The following is a 21,027-nucleotide window of genomic DNA, read 5'->3' on the forward strand; positions in this document are numbered from 1 at the left end:
TCTTCAACCTGCCTAAGTTCTCCACATCAAGCCAAAACCAGACCAGCTCCCTCTTACCTCAAAGCCCCCATCACTCCTCACACTGTGCCTCACACCCTCAGATCTACTGCACCACTCCACTGGTCCCACCATCTCTCAGGGTAAGAGGCAAGTTTACTACAAGACTTCTGTTCTGCACCGAGGTGTTGGGATGAACTTCCTCTAGGGTTCCGGACAACTGAGTCACTGGATATTTTCAAACAGCGGTTGAAGACCTACTTATTCAGGAAACACTTCAACTAACACTTTATCCCGTTTGTTGTGAAAAACAACAAAAAACAACAACCCACAAAACCAAAGACATGTTGAAGAGTTTTTTTTAGGCTCATGGTATCTTAAGTCTGTAACCTACTGTGCCAGAGTGAATGCATTCACTGATACTTAAAAGCACTTTTGTATGTCGTTCTGAATGAGTCACATGCTGCAAATATACATTTATTTTGTTCATTCATGTGTCCAGTCAGTTTTATTGATTTGTGACGGAATTACAGCTGCCACACTTCTGCTGTCTCCATTTACGTTCCATTACTGGGCTTTAGATTTGTTCAGATTCATTCTCTGGATACCGTCTTGAACCCCTGGTTCATGTGACAGGGAAATACAGATGGTCATAAACCTGAGAACTCATACACATGCTCACCACACAAGCATTTTGAATCTCGCTCACCTCAGAATCTCTTTAGTTCTTATTTACGTCCAATAGAAACCCAGAGAGGAGCAGTGGTTATGAATAATCCATTTTATTAAAATGTATTTTGTTTGTACTGAACAACACTGAAACAAAATGTAGTTTTCTACATAAAATCTATTTGACCAATACTCCAAGCAGGGGTCAGGAGAACAACGTCCCGAAAATATTAACCAGGATTCGACCCTGAATAAGTAAAAACCGACTGGATTTTAATTTAAATGCACAGTTTCTACATTTCACTGAACATGAACTCAGTTTGGAACTCAGTTAAAAACAGCAGACATTAGATTTTCATCTGGATGTGAATGATTTGCACTTTAAGTCTGAGGACTTACAGCAAAACATGGAGGCAAAAACAAACACTTAGATTGTGTGGCAAATTTACTGAATGAAAATACTTTTTAAATATCTTGATAACCTTTAGTTAAAGATAAAAATGTGGAATGAATGTGACACTTGCAAATGTGTGTGTGTGTAAGAGAGACATTTAAAACAGTAGTGTGATCTATAGGCACAGTCCTAATTAGGTGTCTGACTCTGTAATGACACGAGTTTGAATGAAGCGTGATGCACTTTCACCCCGAGACATCGTGTCCCCCTCCATCATGAAGACACACAGGACCATGTAAATGTGCTACAGCAGGTACACGAGTTGCAGAAAGTCTCTCATTAATTCTGAATCCTTCACCAGGGAGAGAAATCCAAATGAAATGTAGTAAAAGTGGCGAGTCGTTTACATCCTGCATGAGGGAATCTGTAGCAGTTAGAGTGTAAACACTGCAGTCTGGATCTGGATCATTCCACATTCCTCTTCTGTGCACAAGGTCTGTGTGGAGCTCCACATGAGAATACAGATCATACACAAACATACAGTATGTACACAACTGATTCACACAGCCTTATCTAAACTGTGTTAAAATACACAATGGGTTTGATTTAAAAACAAACAAAAAAATATGAGGACAAAAAAAAACCTAATGTTATATCAAAAACAGAGTAGATGGACACAGCGCTCTTCACCAACACTCTACGATAATCTGTGAGAAAACGTGTGAGTGGATCAGAGAAAAGCAGGTCAGTCTTTTTTTGCTTGAACATATTGTTGAACTTGTGATTTTTAAAACACGATGGCTTCGCTTGACTGAAGAACAGCGCCGCTGGTTGTGTTTCTCCACCAAACTTACACATCTGCTTCAAAACATCTGCATGCCAAATCCCTGTAAACACATAAAATATTGTTGCTAAATACAGTTTCAGTTTAATAGCAAATTAAATAAGGGGAAAAATATTGTATCAAAATATCTACACATTATGTAATCAGTACTTTTCAAGCTATTTTCCTGGTAATAATGTATGCTAAATGTATTATATGTATTTAAATGTTACTTACCGAATCATCTTCTATAATTGCCGTGGAGTCAAAAAAGTCTGGTCTTAGTTCGGCTCTTTCGCGTCTGTTTCTTGATGGTGGCTGAGATGAAATGGTTAATTAAAAACAGAGGAAAAAATAAAAATCGTAAAAAGAAAACTGCTTTCCAGATTTTCTCAAAACCAGTGTCTCGATGTTTTGGTAAATGTCTCACCAGATCAATCACCATGGTGTCTTCAAACTCCTCATTCATGTCCTCCAACTGTCCACGTGAGGACATCATCACATCCTCAAAGATGGGCTCTGCGTCATCTTCCATTAAGCCTCGCCTAAAATGAAGCATGCAGGAAGTTTACAGTTTAAAGCTTGGCCTGTTAGTTCCCACTTTATGAGCGTGTGGGTTTGAAGGAACACTGCAGGACTCTGAATTGTGCTGTAGTGTCAAGTGTAGTGTAACTAACGTCCTATACACTGAACTGAAAATATAACAGCACTCACACTTGTTGCCGTACGCCTCCACTCCGTGCCTTCATGTAATTCATTCCTCCTCTCTCTTTCCTGTTCACCTCCTCCATCTTCTGCTGGTCCAGCCATGACATCTGCATCTGTGGACTGACACGCACACACACATGAAATGAAATTCTTTAATAAATTATTTAACTGTGTGTTTGTTTAGAGCAGCTGTGTACTTGTGAATGTAGTCCGGTTCAGAGCCAGGCTCAGATGAGTCCTGGTCAGGGACATGTTCTGCTGCTTGGCGTGGGTTTTCCCTCAACACTGTGGAGGTGAGCTGTGGCGTCTGCAGACCTCCGGGAGTCTGAATACTGTCGTTACGCATCACCCATGAGCTGTCCACGGTCTCATCTGCTGCTAGACACACACACACACACACACAGACTCATTATTTTATACAATACAATATAGTTAATAAACATTCAAGCAACATGTTCTGCACAATGTTCATTAGAAAATAAATATTTCATTGATATCAATGTTGTTAAAGTTTTGAATACATTTGTAGTAGAACAGGACAGCCAGTATAAACAGTAATTTCCCACCGTCAGTGCGTTTCTTATGTAGTGGCGGTCGGCCCCTCTTGCTGCGTACAGTGCTGGCTCGGCTTGTTGTGCTGCCTGTCGTCACAGACATGCGGTCCTCATCACCTCCCGTTAACAAAGAGTTTCTGTAGGCGATCAGCGGCAACCACACATCCTCCCTTCGCTCCATCATGTACTCAGTCATGAACTTCTCCAGGTACGAGTGGCTGTGACAGACGAAAGGATGGTAAGAGCACAAACAAGACACATACACGTGCATATATACACACACAAATATCATCATTGCTGTTTAGACTTACACAGTCTTTTTATCCTGACGGAGGAGTTTAGAAGAGAATTCACACAAAACCTCCAGGAAAGCCAGGTTGGGTGGAGGATATTCTGCTCCTTTAGGGTTCGGAAACTTGAATGCAAAGTCGATACCATCCCTAAAAAACACACACACACAAAAACAACAACAACAAAAAAAGCTTGATCATTTTTTTTTTGAAAAGAGGAATAATTAAAAAGAAATGTTTTGATGTAGAAGAGCTCACTTGTGCAAAGTTGCTACAGCCTCTCTGGTTTTGATTTGGTCCAGTCCAAAAGTCAGAGCAAAGCGGCGAGCCAGCTCTTTAATGCCACTTACATGGGAAGAGGTTCGGTCCAAATTTGGCCCCTGATCCTGCACAAGCTCATTAAAGAGCTGATAGCAGACATGAAAACCCACAGAACAAAAAACTATCATTAGGACAAAGAAACAACAACAATCACATTGTGGTACTTCTTTAACTTTCACAATACACCACAATGACATGTACTCATACTGAGATTTAATAACAAAATTGCATAAAAAATTTATTCTGTGCAAATAAAAGCCTCATTTCCAAAAAGAACAAAAAACAAACTAAAATATAAAGTTGAATAAGTTACCTGTTGCAAGCTGAGTATAAGAGTTTTGGCACACTGGATCTTATCCGTCTGTCTGGTCTTACTCAAAGTCTCCTTGATGATGTCACCATAATCATTATAGTACTGAAGAAGAAATGTCAAGATTCACAAATAAATTCAGCACCAATGATACATCTTAAATACCCTGAGTAAAGTTACTGTACCTTCATATAGTGTTTAAAGATGTCTGCTGCTGCAGGCATGTCCACAATGTCATAAATGATAAGCTTACTGAAAGCAGCAAGCAGATTTCTCCTCTTATGCAAAGCCTCGATTTTATTTGCTTCATCTTCCTCATCACCCTCTAACACACACACCAACATACACAGTAAATTAAATGTTGAAATAAGCATGTAACAAATGCTGTGTTTAAAATACTAAGAGACAGCAGAGTTTCCCTAGATTCCTAGAACATCATGTCCTTAAGGGATTTATTCCTCTTATGACCTAATGTGTACTGGTGTCTAGTAGCAGTAGTAGTGTGTGGGTCAGCATGATTGAGTAGGTCAGAGAAAAGATAGGACACACACCCATGCTCTGGTTCTCATCATCCTGGTCGATAAAGACATGATCAAGGACAAAGCTGAGCAGCTCACTCTGCAGCGTGTTGTCAGGATTAAACACCAATGGCTGCAGAGCCTCTCTGCTCCCTGTGGTCAGCTGGTGACTGAAGATCATCAGCAAGTCACACAGCAGCATGAACGCCTGTGAACACACAAGTCCCTGTGAGCTAAATGATATAATATAAAATAAACTATAATATATTAGAATAAGATTATTAATGTAAACCTATGAATTGCAGCTGCACTGTCAGTGCTGTTATAGAAAATGAATCAATACTTATTACCAATCACAATCCAGATGGGTGGGACGAAGTGGTTCAACATTTATCTACCCGAGCTTCTCTCACCTGTTCTTTGACAGGAGTGTTCACATTTGACAGACACTGCTGACAAACGGCCAAGAACGACTTCACCACTCTTCTCAGAGCGAGGAGGTCATCCTGAGAAAGAGAATACCACATGCAATTGTGTTCTGTACCTTACATAAACACATCAATTATTACCAGGTTTCTCAAAATGATCAGTGTACGGTACCTTGGATGGTGATCCCTCAGTGATGCGCACCAGCTGCCACAGGATGGAGTAATGAGAACATTGAAGAGCCTGCACTGCAATCTGAATACAGAGAACCTACATCACTTCACCGAAAAGTCATCATGTGTAACAGAAAACTTAATCACTCACACAGTCTTGTACCTGCTCTGGCATCGATCCCTGCTCTATTCCCATCTTTAGCAACCGATAGCAGTTTTTAAACAAGTCCCATTTTGTTAGGTCATGAGCACTGAACAGGATGTGATGAAAAAGAGAAGATTAATGCACAATGGACTGCTATTAAAGATGAAACCGATAAATTGACAAAAAAAAGAAGAGACACATGTCTTACTTATGGAAAGCAGTGAGTTTCTTCAGGGATGAGAGAACACTGTAGATGTCATCATCATCAGCTTCATCCCCCTGAAAAAACAACAAAAAAGATTAACATATGGAACAACAATCACTAAATGGTTCCAAATTTGAGGAAACTAATTATATTGTTCAAAATAATACCAATAAAAAAGATAACTAGATTACCTAATCTCTACATTCAGCATTTATTACAATGGTTTTCCACTTTATCTCAAACAAATTTCACTTTCTCCTGTTTATTATCTACATTACTGACTAAGTGATAATGCATCCAAGTATTGGTCCTGAATTGTGTTCCCCCTTCTGTAGGACACTAAGAGAACTGAACAATGTAAGCAAAGCTATAAACAGTGCCAATTGAACTCTTTTATAAGCTGTATGATTTCTACAGAATGAAGGAGGAAATGTCAAATATAATTATGTTAAATATAACAATTCTGATTACATTATTTACAATTAAGATACAATGTCTGTCACTGCAAGAGAGAAAATGAGAAATATAGAGATGTATTTAGAGAAATATCCGTGTGTTTATGAGCTCGCCTCCTGCAGCAGGTCCTCCACAGAGTGGCTGAAGCGGTCGGAGAGCTCATCGATGAGCTGGCTGCGAGCGATGTCCACGCGGTTCATGATGGTGTACTCCTCACTGCACAGGATGCTGTACGTCTTACTGCATGCCTCCAAAACTTCTGTCTCTGTGTGCTTCTCCACCACCAGTTTGATCTGCTTCAGTAGGGCATCTAAATGCTGAGTAACAGACATGCACGCACAACAGTTCACTGTGACAATGTTTTAGAAATCCTTCTGCATTCAATATTTCTGTGCGTTACCAATGCAATTTAATAAATGGTATGTTTATTAAAATGTTTATCAAAAACAGATCAGTTCACGTTACTCACTTTAAAAGGTAATTTAAATTGTCATTCACTTTAAATGTCCCCTAGGTCACATATGGTCCCCTACAAACAGCACTGTGCATTAAAGTTGCTGTGTATCTGGTTAGCATATCCTATACTGATCTGACACTTACTTATCCCAGTGCATTCCCAGATTTAGTGTGGGATTGTGGGAGTGCATCGTGCACAGGATATTTTATGGATAGTTTACTTTTAAAAAACTAAAGTCAATATCTGGTATGTAGTGATGTGTAAAACACACAGCACTGCAATGCACCTTGATTCTGTATTGTACTGCAAGCTCAGCATCTTGTATGTGACCACATGCTGTACTACAGACTGTACACGAGTCACAATCTGGTAGAAATTTTTACTTTGTATTGAAACTTTTTCTAAAACAATTATAAAGACTTGCACTTATTTAAAAAAACCCCCAAAAACTGTGCTCTTCTTGCTGTGTTAAGTAGCAAAGAGTGTTTGATAAGTATACAGATAAGATTTTTAGTCTGTCATCTAGTCATTTAGTATTGATGTATTCGCTGATCAAGCTTTTAAAGGCACTTTGATAAAATCGCTGTACTGCTGTAAATTTAAAAGTGAATGCAAGACGTTGGTGATATAAGGACAGAAAACCACAGCTCATGGCCAAAACATATAGCTGACTTTTTGTCAGTGACAAAATTAGACTCTTTATTGACAGAATAAATAAATTAATCAGATGCTGATAAGTTTTTATTAATGTACTTAAGTTCAACACATTTTATTTCGTTGTTTTAGCTACCACTCCTGTTAGGGTGTCTTGGATACTTGGAAATTCTGGAATCTGTATGCTGAGTCTATAAAACTCTGGAAAGTGAAAATAACATACTGTACAGTGAATCCTCTGCTCCATGCAGCAAAGTAATTGAAACCGCAAACAAACCTTTTCCATTCTGCCCGAACTGTACACCTCCAGTTCAAAATACTGAGGGATCTGCAGGAGGTTAGCCACTTTCTCAGCATCTGCCTGATACTGCACAGACCCAGAGACAAGAAACCGATCATGAACAGAGCTGGGACATTCTGGATATGCAGAACATTTAATGTAGGGACAGACATGACATTTAAACATAGTGCTTGAATTAATTATAACAATTCAGCACAAACAGTATACACAAGGAATAAATCTATATACCAAATGAATAAACCGAAAGAGGGTCTGCAAACAAATTTGTGTCTATATCAAAGATGTTACTGTATACATGTAATTTTATTTTAAAAATAAACTTAAACCTTTTTATTTAGTAAAAATCTAATTATCTGGAATCTGAATATCTGGAAACTGTTAAGAATAATATGTGGACATACAGGTGCACATATTTTATCCAGAATTATTTTTTAATTCATTGATTAAGAATGCCCGTTATTTTTTTCAGTAGTTTGAGAAAACATTTGACTCACCTTTGACAACAACATGGGCAGTGCAATGATGAAGTGCTCGGTCAGTTTGTTCTTATCATCAATCTGAGTTTTCTTCTCTTTAGCAGTCAGAACCTGAGGAGTCGCAGCAGGACACATTATATTACCATCACAGGAATATCTATACAACACTATTTCATCATATTAGGCTATCACAAGACTGCGTACCCTCTTCCCTGTTCCCCGGCCAACAGGGGGATGAGCCTCGGCCGCCTGTCGAATGGTGCACACCATTAACTCTATCAGGGCACTCTCGTGTCTGTCTCCCAACACTGAAATCACACATGAGTCTATAAACACAGCAACAAACTAGCTGATAAAGCAGAGTGAGTGAGCTTGTGTGTACAAGCTTTTACCTTCCTCTCCCTGTACAGGTTCCTCCAGCAACAGCTCAATCATACAATCCCAGTCCTTCAGAAGCTCCTGAGAGCTATCCCACAAACTATCCACAAGATATGCAGCATGCTCATGAAGCTGAACACGCACAAACACACAGACAAAAAAATGTCCAATTGAAAAAGGTAAACCGATTACATGTCATAACTTTGCCCTATATTTTCTGAGGTTTATTATACTCCGTGTTATTTTTTACTCCTCAGAATACACAACAATAAAGAATAACCTCCAAATAGTTTTTCAGAAAAATGACCCAATTTAAATTTAATATTGTATAATCGATGTATATAATTTTACTTTCAATTGTATTATATGTATATTGTACAACAGTTCTGCTTCACTAATCAAATTAACTTCAATGTTTAAATTCCCTATAAAAGCACTGGGGGGTTTGACTGTGTGAGTATCAGCTTGGCCACATTGTGCCTAAAATTGTACTTCCTCAATATTATTTTTTTATTCATATAACTGTTCAATTCATCTTAATGAACTGACATGATGATACATCAGTATGCATGCTTTAAGAGCTTCTATGTTATATCCTTTAATACTAAATTTTTGACTTGATTTGTTTTTACTTGACAGATTAAATTGATATGAATATATCTGCTAGTATTTTGTGGAAATTAAGTTTCTTTGCAGGAAAGAATTTGTTGTTTAACTGTGTTTTGAAAGTAAGACTGGAAATTACAGAGGATTAAAGCAGTTCATAGGTCAAGTCTCTTACCTCACTCTCGAGGAAGAAGAGCACCAGCATTCTGATGAGATTGCCATTAGGGCTGTTCCTGCCTCTTCGTTTAGCCAGAGCCTCCTCCGCCTGTGGGTCGTGTCGACTGAACAGCCTGAAGGTAAACAACAAAATGTCCACCACTGACTGCACAGCTGCATAACCCGTGGTTTGTGTTACAGTCACCGGTGAAGCAAAACTGGAACTAAATTAGAAGAAACCACTTACTTCCTATGGAGGAATTCTCCTGCAGCCACGGCTACTGGCCGATGGGCAGAGTAAACCAGGTGATAGACATTTTCACAGTCTTCATTTGAGAGAGCATCCTCGCTGCCACTGCAAAACACACACACACACACACACACACACACACACACACACACACACACGTCTCAGAGAAACAACTGCTAGGCTAATATTTAATAATTAATATGATGGTGCATGTTGGGTTTAAAGGGGAAATAAAAGTAGTGGAAATTAGTAAGACAAACAGATCAAAACAACTAAGTAATTGTGAGGTTGATGGATGAATATCCAAAAAAATCCTGTTTTTTTATGCAATAGTCTTAATGTTCTTGCTTTTTCTATACAAATTACATTTCGCATGCATGTGAATCAATATTTTACAGTAAAGACTCAAAAACAATGAATGCATTTATTTCAGAAAAAAAGGATCACTCACTGTAGGATCAGAGTGACTAGCCGAATCGCCTCCACTGCCACATCATATTCTTTATCTAGTGTCATGGACACAATACGGTCCTGAAGGGAAGAGAAAATGTAAATGCTTAGAATGCTCAGTATGTGAATAATGGTTACAGGCAAATGTGATCAGAGTCTGACCTTAAAGCGATTAGTGAAAAGTTCCAGTTTGGGGAAAAGGCCTCGGTTTGTGTAGAGCGTCTGAAGTGCTTTGAGGCACTTGAGTCTGACTTCTCCTTGCTATAAGGACACAAAGGTTTTTACACACTCATGTTCTCATACATCCCTCCCTCAGGGGTTACCAATACTGTATCCTTTATCTTGCATATTATTTTACTTTGTAAATCTGACAAGTTATGTTCACTCACTCGGTCATGTAATGTCCAACCCACATATTTAAGATAGCTGTCATTGAGAAAGGCATCACTGTACAGCTTCATCCACACACCGATCTCCTCAATGCAGATAGCTCTGATCTCAGCAATCGCATCTCTAAAAAAGTTATATAAACCCTTCTAATGTAAGTGAAACTTTTGAAGAGAATAATGATAATTAAATATCTCTGAATCGGACACACCTGTAACGATGAACGAAAATTCCTTTGAAGATGGAGTTCATCATGTTCTCAATCTCATCTTGGTTCTCTTGCAGCTGGAAAATGTTGAAAACGTGTTAAACATATTTTCTGATAAAATACAGATTTATGAAGGAGAAGATATTAATGAAGATGAAGAAAATACCTCCTTCCTCTTCTCCAGGAGGAGCTCCAGTTTGTCTGTGGCCCTTTTACCAGCAACCTTGTTACGCTCTGCCTCGTACTGTCTCTGTGTGTTGTCCTGGTTGATGCTGAGGTTCAGAGCCACATTCACCAGTGCCGTCATGAGCTTCATTGCTGTGGGGGAAAGAATCCCAGCTGAATATCACGGTTTTCAAGGCAAAATAACAATGGTATTAAAGCAGCTCCTTCAGAAAATACAGACTACATTATCATCACTTGAGCATTTTGGAGTTAAAAAATGAAAGGCAAAAAAACCATTTCTTTGGTTCAACTCAGTTTAATTTCTTTTTTTGCCATGAGACTCATGAGAAGGTAATGCTCTTCATCTACATTAGTTTAGGGTTTTTATGTTTTTGTGACATTTTATGCCAACTTTGAGTTGAGTGAAGCATAGAGCAAACTTATTTAATTTATAGCTCTCCTTCTTTCTTTAAAAACCTTTTAGCTCTCTCAAGCTGAACAAAGTGCACACCAAAGAATAGACAGTGTGGGTGGACTAGACACCTATACTTGTGCACCCCAAAAAATTATAATAATAAAATAAATATTACTTTTAGTATAATAATAATAATAATAATAATAAGAAGAAGAAGAAGAAAAACATGAAAAGCAAGTAGTATTTGTGTGTAGCATATGACAGTACATTGAGCAGAAGATCAGTTGTGATGTCAGGTGACTGTCTCTCCCTGTACCACATTATTTTTTCTTTAAATTAAATAAAATAAATGCTTATTGAGTCAAAGGTCAGAGGTTGAAGTTGACTGACCTGCGAGTGTAGAGGTGTGTCTGAAGGCTCGGACCTGCGAGTCAGACAGGCCGGTGAGGAGCGATATGACTGTGTCCATCATGTACTCGTCATAGATGATACTGTACTGACACTGCCGGATCAGAACACCAATGAACTCACAGAAATTATAGCGGAACTTCTTCCACTGAGGCCCGGCGATGGTGAGGGGGTAATCACCACTGTCCTGAAATGCAACCGCTTGTCAATTCATCGCTTTAAAAGGAACATATGCAGCATATAGGAGGGAAAAAACGATTTATTTTTGCAGTGAAAATGCTTGTGGAAAATATACCTCATCAAACTCCTCCGTCATCTTCCTGATAATTTCTGCATTCTGCATATTTCTAAACATCTCAATTCTTACGGTACCTGAAATTAAATAATCAGCAATCTCAATATTTAAACAACAAACAAACAAAAACACTTAAACCACCAATAAAATCTTGGGCACTGACTACATTAATTACTACATTCCACTCTCCTGATTAGACACAAGCACTGAATTTTAAAGCACACGAATACAAAGTGAACCTCTTTTTTACCTTTACACCCAGAGCACTGAATGAAAAAGTTGATAAGATCCAGAAGAGCCATATCTCTGTCCTGTTTGTATGACTCTATCCAGTCATCAACAACAGACTACAAATTGTGAAAAGAGATGTTTGTTAGAAGAACAGACACAGCAGTGGTACAAACACATAAACCTTTTCAAGCAAGTTAGTAGGAAATGAATGACTGAGTGACTTCCGGGCCAGTGCCAAGTAAGTCAACCAATATTACAGGTTCATTAATATCTATAAAAACTGCTTTACACAGGAAACAGATTTGTGTGGGCTTTACCTGCATGGCGCTCTTGCCAAGTTTGACCACCTCAAACAGTGTAGTGGGGTCTCCTCCGTCCCCATTCTGCTGTGCCATGCCATTTGGTCTCCTACCACCCTTATCCACTGGAGACTTACGAGCTTTTTTACTGGCGGCCTGCTAAGTGAACACAAATATAAACGTGTTTCACACTATAGTTCTTTACATATTTAAACATTGAGACTGTGTATGAATTTAACCCCAAGGCATGACAGAGAACAGAATTAAGTACCGAGCATGCAATATTCACTTCTATTAATCATTATCTTTTAAAAAGCATAGCTATGTTTTCTTTTAATTTTCATATTCATTTCATCATATTTCAGACTGTACATTTTCAGCACCACCCCAATTTGTGGGAAGCGAGTTGTCATACCGGGGGTCTTCCTGGCCGTCCTCTCTTCTTCTTCCCTTTTCCTTCTCCAGTGTCTTCCAGTTCACTGACACTCAGACTCAGACTGACTGTGTCTCCCTGTCCAGACTCATTAGAAGAGTCCCTGCACAAAATAAACACACATACTTTCCAACATTCTGCATACATTGACAAAATGTCCTGTAGGCTACACCTGCACATATTACACCTCCATATTACTGTTTCGTTTTACTTACTGTAAAATGGGGAACTCTGAATTAATCATTGTGGCTCTGTTTGGAGTAAAGCACGTTTATTGTAGACGCTTGATCCAAAGCAGGATGCTGCTTCAGCTGAGCTTCAGTTAAATAATTCAGACAGAAAAGTGAGTAAAGACCTCCATCCACTCACACCATATCAACCTGCACACACAAAACACAGGCTAAAGTGTATGAAAACAAAAAGAGATGTACATATATACTGTACAAGGTGAGCGATGAACACATTAGGAACACCATCTGGCCAATTCATGAACTGCAACCAGAAAACGCTTCACATACAAAAGGATTACAACATTAGCTGAACATTTTATTTCGGTAATAAGTAAATATATAACCATTAAATACAATCTAATGGTTTATCAGCAAGTAGATTTTTTACACATTTAGTCTTAGTTAAAGTAAATGTTGGACTAATCAAATTAAAAAAGCTTTTACAGCAATTTCAAGTCAATTTTTGTCCAAATCTTAAAATAAGACATTTAAAGATATGAATAGTTAATTTTTCCCTACAAATCATAATTTTATGCATTGTCCTGTTTGCCATTTTATTGTTCAAACAATACAGAAAAATAATACAAACTAAACTAATTGTGAAATTTCCCCATTGTGGGACGGATAAAGGTATATCTTATCGTATCTTATCTTAATACGGCCTTCTGAGTAATACAGACTACATGAAACATTATAACTACACTAACTTCAAAATCCATGGGCCACAATTATTCTCTCAAAAGCTGACATGAAGGGGAGAAAACACCAATGTATATTTTGAATAAATAAATAAACACATACATAAGTTTGCAATACAAGTTTCAGTTCAAGAAAAAGAACAAACTCACATGAGATCAAAAAAGATAAAACCTTCATACGAGTCAATTGAACAAATGATATTTGCGGAGACTTGTTTGGAGAAACTTATTGAACTATGTTGTATTTTCTGTTGCATTGACAGCACGTTGGGTGTGTAATACACTAGCTGGACAGTAGGAGGCACACCAAGCATGGAGTTTCACTGTTGATGTGAAAAACACACGAATACAGAGCTTCTATTGAGGCTTGGTCTGCTTTTTAATTGAAAGCTTGTTCGGGGTAAAATAAGAACAGATTATTTTAAGAGTGTGAAAGAGGTAGAGGAAGACAATGTCCATCCGACAGATGAGCTTATACATGCAGACAGTCGTTGCTCACCATGAGGTCAGTGTGGAACTGACACTAGATGGCTCTCCACCTCCAGTGGAACAAGAGAAGGAGACCAGATATTCTCTGATCACTAATGTGCTGGAAAACACTGTGTAAACTTGTGTGCGATAAATATGTTTCTGTCACTACAGCAGATTTACAGCAGGCCAAGCCATAAGCATTTGCACAGAAATTGTGAAATCAGGTAGAAAATAAAAATTAAAAATAAAATCCCTGTGTGTGTGTGTGTCAGTCGTTTGTTCCCCTCCCCCATTGGTATAATATTATGGCTGAGGCAGTCTGGAATCCTGTATGCACAGCTGACTGATACCTGATCCTAAATCAGTTAGGGTTAGGGTTTAGGAAAAAATAAAATAGAAAATGAATAGGAACTAAATAGGAAAATGAAGAACTCATTAAAACAGCTGAAACCACTCCATTTACATATTTTTATGATGTTTTTCAGATAGTAACCACAGATCAGCCTATAGATCAGTACTACGATGAAGTCAAACAACAATACTTCTAGCTCTTTTAGTTCCTGTCACATGCTAAAATGTCACTGTAAAAGAATTCTTTATTTATAAGTTGAGATTGGTGGTGCTATTGCACAGAACATGACTGATTTAGTGCCACTGCAGTCAACGTCAGTCAGTGTAGGTAAGAGAAATCTTGGATTAAAGTCTCAATGTGAATAATGATACAAAATTCTCCTAAAATGAACCGATGGGAAACAGCAAACAGATCCGGTAGCAGTGACAGAGAACATGCTAATGTAAAGTAAACATGCTAATGCACAGAATCTCATAACCTCCAGCTCACTGTGAAGAAAGTGTTTTTATGTGAAGTCGTTTTGTGCAGCAGCTGATTTCAGAATCACTCTGAGGACCTTGTACATAGAAATAATGTTCTTTAATGTCACATGGAAAACACACTATCACAGGATCTTGTACACCGCAATGAGGAATCATCTTAAATCACACAGAGGAAAACCGGGGTTAGAAAAAACACACTCTCTCTCTAAGGTTTTTTAAAGTCTGTTGTTAAGTCTGTTGACTCAGTAGATGTTACATTAAAATTTTCTGACACTATAATACTCAATTATACAAAACAAGATATAACAAACAAAATAAATGTGGGGGTGGAGGGTGGGGTCTCTCTATCTGGATTATAATTAATAACCACAAAGTTAGTAATTATAAACGCTCCACAACACAATGCAATATCTTTAAGCCATTGGCTGTTCACATGGTTGTGCTTGTGAGTGTAATCATGATGCACAGGTTCTGCTCAGATAGCAAAGTCGGGGGGAAATAAACAAACCTCTGCACACACACAAAAGAAAACATGTGTCCAAAACACTTCCTGTGTTCCTCACAATAGGACTGTTAGATCTCTGTGTCAACTTTAACACTGTGGCCATGATGTTTGTCTGTAATAGATCTCTCTCTATATTATACCGCAAAGCTTACAATCGTAACACAAGCAGAATTAAGTCTAGTCTGTAGACACATCTCTGTCATAAATCTACAGGACAGACAATGAGGTCACTTAAGCTCACAGTGAGCACAGACATTTCTTCCTCCATAAAACACTGAACCTCAACATCCCTGAGCAGCTTATAATAAATCGAATGAGGGCTGAGATTTTCCCTGAGAAATTAATTTCAGCTTGAGATGTCTGAACAACCAACAACCACATAACAAAAATCTATTGCTCTATCTTCAGTCATAAGTTTTATGTAAATGATTTTTTAATTGCTTAAAAGCAACGACTATATGCAAACTGCTGATTTAATACTATATACACACTGCTATATTATTAACATGTCCATGAAATCAGAATATTTTACATCTATTTTGTGTCTTCTAAATAAATCTAAAGATGTATAGATTTGGGAAAAGATCCGTTCCCTAATTAAACTCACAGTTATCAAACACATCTAAACACACATTCAAAAAACCTTCACTCTTATGCACACATCATCTCCCATCTATCAGTCTATCTATCATACATTCTCAAGCCTTTCTAATGACCTGTTACAGACTGAAAAATGTTCATGGTTCGGCTAAAATCCACACTGCTGTATTGCCGATTCATTATAGATCAAAATCAGTCTCAGGAAAATCAACAGCTCTCCCTCTCACACACACACACTTTCTGAAGGTCTCTTTAATACAAGTCTATTTAATGAGCTGGCATGCATTAAGCCCTTCCAATTATTCATCATCATCACCATCTCACACACACACACACACACACACACACACAAACACACAAGCACACACTTCTGCCATAAATATGTTTATGGCACTCTGAAGCTGAACAGCACATATCATTTTAGATATAAATAAGAGAACATCAAACCCAAGGAACACAGCCATCACTCAAAAAGATAAGCGAGATATTGAAATTGCTTTATATTTGTGAAAATGTGAAATCCTTGTGTTTGGAAATCTTGTAAATCATCATGAAAACAAGTTATGCCCTTCTGTAAATTAACGATTGATTATTTTAAAAGAGGATTAGTCTCAGTCTGAGGTTACGAAAAAAAAAAAAACTTGATCACATAAAAACTACCATTACCTGAGAGAAACTGCTAGCTAGCTGCTCTGTACCACATAAAAATAACATTTTTCATCTGCTATAAGTAGCTATACTGTACATATAGAAAGGACACTGTAGTATCGTACATTACTAGTTTGGTGGTATTACATCAAATAGGTGCCTTTAGCGTTAACACTTGCACATATAATATAATATACACACACACAAATATATACATATGTATATATATTTATATATATATATATATATATATATATATATATATAAACAGTATAATGTAATACTCTATATAAAAGGCAAACAAGCAATTCTGATCTATAATCCCAATTCTTGTAAAAATAAATAAATATTTTTTTCATTTCAGCATGTGTTGAATAACTATAATTTCAGAATTGAGCCAAATAATCAGTTATATGCTCCCACCAAATGTACACACACTGAGGACTTTATTTTTCACCTTTTCTACAATATAACCAAAACTTACTCTCACACAGCCTGGTTTTAATCATACACATACAATCTTTAGGGTTGTGTAAATTTGTATAGATGCTTTGCTAAGGTGTAGAGTTATTAAAATTTGCTTAACAGGCTGTTAATTCGAATAAGAAACAGCTGTTAATTAGCCACAAGGCAGAAGAAATTAAACAAAATGTTTGCTGATGAGTTTAAAACCACTGGCTAAATTCATTACATGGTTATAATTCCATGATTAGAATTCTAGACTGTAATAGGACATAAGTCACAGTACATGACATTAGTAAATTATTCTCTAAAAGACAAAATGCACCATTAACTGTCAAAGCCTTACAACTTTAATTGCCTTGGTACATGGTCAGGATTATCACATAAATGGGGAAAAGCCTCCATGCAACAGTTTTTTTATATTGTATTTAAAATATTCAGTCAGCACAAAGGTGGGGCTGCTTCGCTCCTTGTCTTTTTATAAGCTTGTCAAGCTGTGCTCATCGATTCTTGTGTCATAGCCAATGAAAACAAGGACACAGATCATGTGACCTACAGGGGAGCTGTTGCCATGGTAACACCCGGCCTAGTGGAATTGCAGGTCAGGCATTAGAATTAGTGAAAGAAAAATGACTACGCTTGTGAACAAATAGTGCAATTGTTCCTGTAGTATGAAGAGAGAATTAAGTAATATATTGATAATAAACATGATATAATGCAAATGTTTTCAGTCTGAAAGTGAAATGCACCTGCAGTCTGCACACTGGGTTTTCTTAAAAAAAAAAAAAAAAAAAAAAAAAAAATTGTTTTTCCACAGAACCTGCCACAAAGGCAAACAAGCTTGGATATACCTAGGATGGGTGACATTACTAAGTGTGTGTGTGTGTGTGTGTGTGTGTGTGTGTGTGTGAGAGAAACAGAAAGATTTATGTGGCCACATTGTGCTCTAATTAAGGTATTTACTCTAGTGGGTTCTCCCAGGGGACAAAGCCAAGGACAGAGATGCAGCTGAAAATGAAATTGGATTTCAGCCTCCAGAATGCAAGGGTCAATCTAAAGAAATGATAAAACAGGATTCTAACCTGCTCAGATGCAAAATGCTTCTGTCTGCTGATGAAATAGAACCAAACCAAATAACCTGTGTACATGTCTTTTGTCTCACACTGTTTACACCAGGTTGCACAAATGCACTTTATGTGACTAGGACTAACTTACTTTAAGTCCTTAGCTCTGTTTTGTAGCACCATGGATTAGACTAGCTCCTGGAGAAACGGTCATTATGAAGTGACTATAAAAGCTTCTTGACTTGACACTTGACATGCATTTTAAGCAAAACTTGACAGAGACAAATTATAAAAAACATACTCCACTGTCACAAAAATGAATTACTGTAGGTGTTTATACAGCAAAAATGTTTTGTCACAACTGACATTAAAACAGACAAACTATACTAAAACTTAAATAAAGTGAAAATTGTTATCAGACCTGCTAGAAACATGACAAGTCAAAACTTGTCTACATGTACAACGCATCTTTTCCATGTGAAAAATTACATGCTAACTCAATATAACCTGGCTGTTTTAAAACACACCTAATGAGAAATTTAGGAATTAACTGATTTTCTGTGGACTTCTGTACATTACTTATATTTTACTCGAGACAAAATTCTATTTTTTTTTAATTCCATCCTTAAACAGAATGTCTCCAGGATATCTGTGAGAAAATAAAAACAATACAATCCTATAACCAATAGATTCATCTAGCCAGAGAAGTAAATTGCGCATTATAAAACCTTCAATAAACCAACACACTGTAATCAATCAGAGCTTTGCCACTAGAACAGAGAGGGTTCATCACACCAAACACTATGATTCCTCTTAATGGATCCATCCTTCAGTCAGTGAGACTATGTGCTCTTATTTCACACTGATACACTGAACACACTCCCAATACAACGTGTACATTACAGAACAGACAACACTATACGTCACAAACTCGGCGCTTTTACATAAAAAGGACATTGATTCATAATTTTAATTCACTCTTTGTGGATAAATGTGAACTTTGTGTGTATTAGAAGTTTTAAACAGTCTCCTGAACTAAAAGCAAACTAAACTTTTTTTGTTTTAAAATTAGCAAACACAAAGTAAACTCACTTTAGTCCTGCAGATGAGTAACAAACTATTTCATTATTAGGTCTGAATCTCAGTCTGCAAACAAATCTGTATATTAAATATCTCTGTTTCCTAACAGTAATAAACATAAGGGAAGTTTTTTACTTATGTATTAAAGATTGAAAAGGTGACAAGAGATTATAATAAACTGAAGAAACTACAATAAACAATTAGTTGTTGCAATTCCACCTGACATTATTATTGTGATTAAATGATTATTTAACAGTCTTTAATGAATGTATTTGTGTAATTTTGTCCTCTTTATGAACTTTAACACCAGACGTTTGTGTACATAATGTAAAGTGGAGCATCAATGTAAAGACTTTCACTTTGTGTTCATTTTAATTCGTCTGCGTGGAAAGAGGGAAAAATATAACAGTAAAATGTCCAGGAGACACAAGAGCACGTTTATCAGGGCTGTAAGATAAAGGGATAAAAGTCAATAAAACTAACTTTCTGTAGTGAGCGTGTAGAAATCTGCAGAAGATTCAGTTTAATCCATAAAAATAAACCCAGTTAAAAGTGGACGCTGTGATTTTATCGTGACCAAAAGGCCCTAAACGACCCGCTTACTGTTTGTCCGTTTATTTATTTTTCTACCTGTTATTTAGCAGCTTGATGCCACTTCTAAAGTTGGCGCCCAAACGTATGTTTATGTGCGCGAGACGACACGTTAGTTAGCCGTTAGCTAACCATCACCAAACTCCTGAAATACAGCTAAGATAAAGAACACAGGTGAAATCGGAGCGTTTAAACGAATCTTAAACTGGAGTAAATGTCCTTAGTGTAGCTGTGACTCTGTGCAGACTGTCACTGTGCCGCACAATTACACATTAGCGCTCGGCACTGAGGGGAAAAAGCAGCGCGGGACTCCAGTTAGCTTAGCATAGTCATCGCCTCAGTCACAATAGTGAACTGAAGCCGTTTTAGCAACGCGGCTCACAGTCAAGCACAAATATAAAGATGCCCAAAATACACAAAAACACGTGCGCAGGACCAAAGGTAGGGGACATGCAATAAAGACAGTGGTGTCCCTCAGGGCTCTAACACAAAGCTTAGTGATGTGTGTGTTTATTACTAACACACACACTGTGGATGATCATCTGTGGTGGCCATAGAGAGGTAGGTAGGCGCGCGCGCTCCCCTCCCCCACACCCCGTCTCTCTGCGCGTCCTCCATCTTTAGCTTCAGCTAACGCGCCCTCACCTCACAAAGATCTCGGCAAAGGGTCAAAACTCGCACAAACTTACCTCCTGCCGCCACAAAAGAAATCTCCGTAACGCGCCCTTGCGATAATTGGGTCAATATAATGAAAGAATACTTTATGTTTTATATACTAATTTAGACCTCAAGCGGAACCGCGCCTATCGCCACAGAAGCTTAATCCTAAACTGCCATCTGGTGGCACCCAGTGCTGGGAAATGGCGCGAGCGCACTCTGATCTCAGCGCGCCTCCTGGTGGACAAACCGAGATATGCAGCTCATCTCCACGGACTGTCCACCAAAATAAATCATAAAGATCATAAAGATGAAACATTTAAATAAACACCAGGGTTAGACTTTATTATACTAGTCAGTGCTTTAATATCATTTGCCATCTAATCGTTCAGAAAAAAGAGTCGAATGAATCTAATCGGTTAAGATTCAGTCAAGTTCACGTTAACTATGAAGAATTAATCATTTATAAGCTTTATATTGCATTTATTTTACTTTAAACTCTATTTTATTAGAGTGTGAACAATGTGAACATTAATAAATAATTAATAACAAAAATGAAGTAAACAGTAAAACAATGAATAATATATATTTTAATACAGTTCAAATGAAACCTCAAACTTAAATAATAG

General features: G+C 37.5%; 1 protein-coding gene across 5 annotated transcripts; it reads right to left on the bottom strand.

Annotated features, from left to right (window-relative positions):
* Positions 1-763: 763 nt before the first annotated feature.
* stag1b (stromal antigen 1b) lies at positions 764-20,600 on the bottom strand. 5 transcript variants are annotated; one of them, XM_027173769.2, is made up of 34 exons: positions 20,431-20,600; positions 12,774-12,938; positions 12,541-12,661; positions 12,144-12,281; positions 11,846-11,942; positions 11,596-11,672; positions 11,283-11,487; positions 10,479-10,630; positions 10,316-10,389; positions 10,107-10,230; positions 9,880-9,978; positions 9,719-9,798; positions 9,265-9,372; positions 9,037-9,151; positions 8,270-8,387; positions 8,082-8,185; positions 7,896-7,988; positions 7,378-7,467; positions 6,103-6,306; positions 5,537-5,607; positions 5,347-5,434; positions 5,185-5,265; positions 4,998-5,090; positions 4,618-4,792; positions 4,252-4,391; positions 4,070-4,171; positions 3,694-3,842; positions 3,457-3,585; positions 3,158-3,363; positions 2,789-2,963; positions 2,598-2,711; positions 2,314-2,428; positions 2,121-2,201; positions 764-1,947 (listed from the first exon to the last, which is right to left on the bottom strand). In XM_027173769.2, exons 2-34 carry the CDS (start codon positions 12,800-12,802, stop codon positions 1,924-1,926), a joined length of 3,771 nt encoding a protein of 1,256 aa, XP_027029570.1. In that variant the 5' UTR covers positions 12,803-12,938; positions 20,431-20,600; the 3' UTR covers positions 764-1,923. The 5 variants fall into 5 exon arrangements, with proteins under 5 accessions (XP_027029570.1, XP_027029569.1, XP_027029568.1 ...); XM_027173768.2 differs by having other exon boundaries at positions 2,789-2,966; positions 20,431-20,599; XM_027173767.2 differs by having other exon boundaries at positions 2,789-2,969; positions 20,431-20,599.
* Between the last annotated feature and the right edge of the window lie 427 nt (positions 20,601-21,027).

Source organism: Tachysurus fulvidraco, chromosome 25 (genome assembly GCF_022655615.1).
Source record: "Tachysurus fulvidraco isolate hzauxx_2018 chromosome 25, HZAU_PFXX_2.0, whole genome shotgun sequence".
Lineage (NCBI taxonomy): Eukaryota > Metazoa > Chordata > Actinopteri > Siluriformes > Bagridae > Tachysurus > Tachysurus fulvidraco.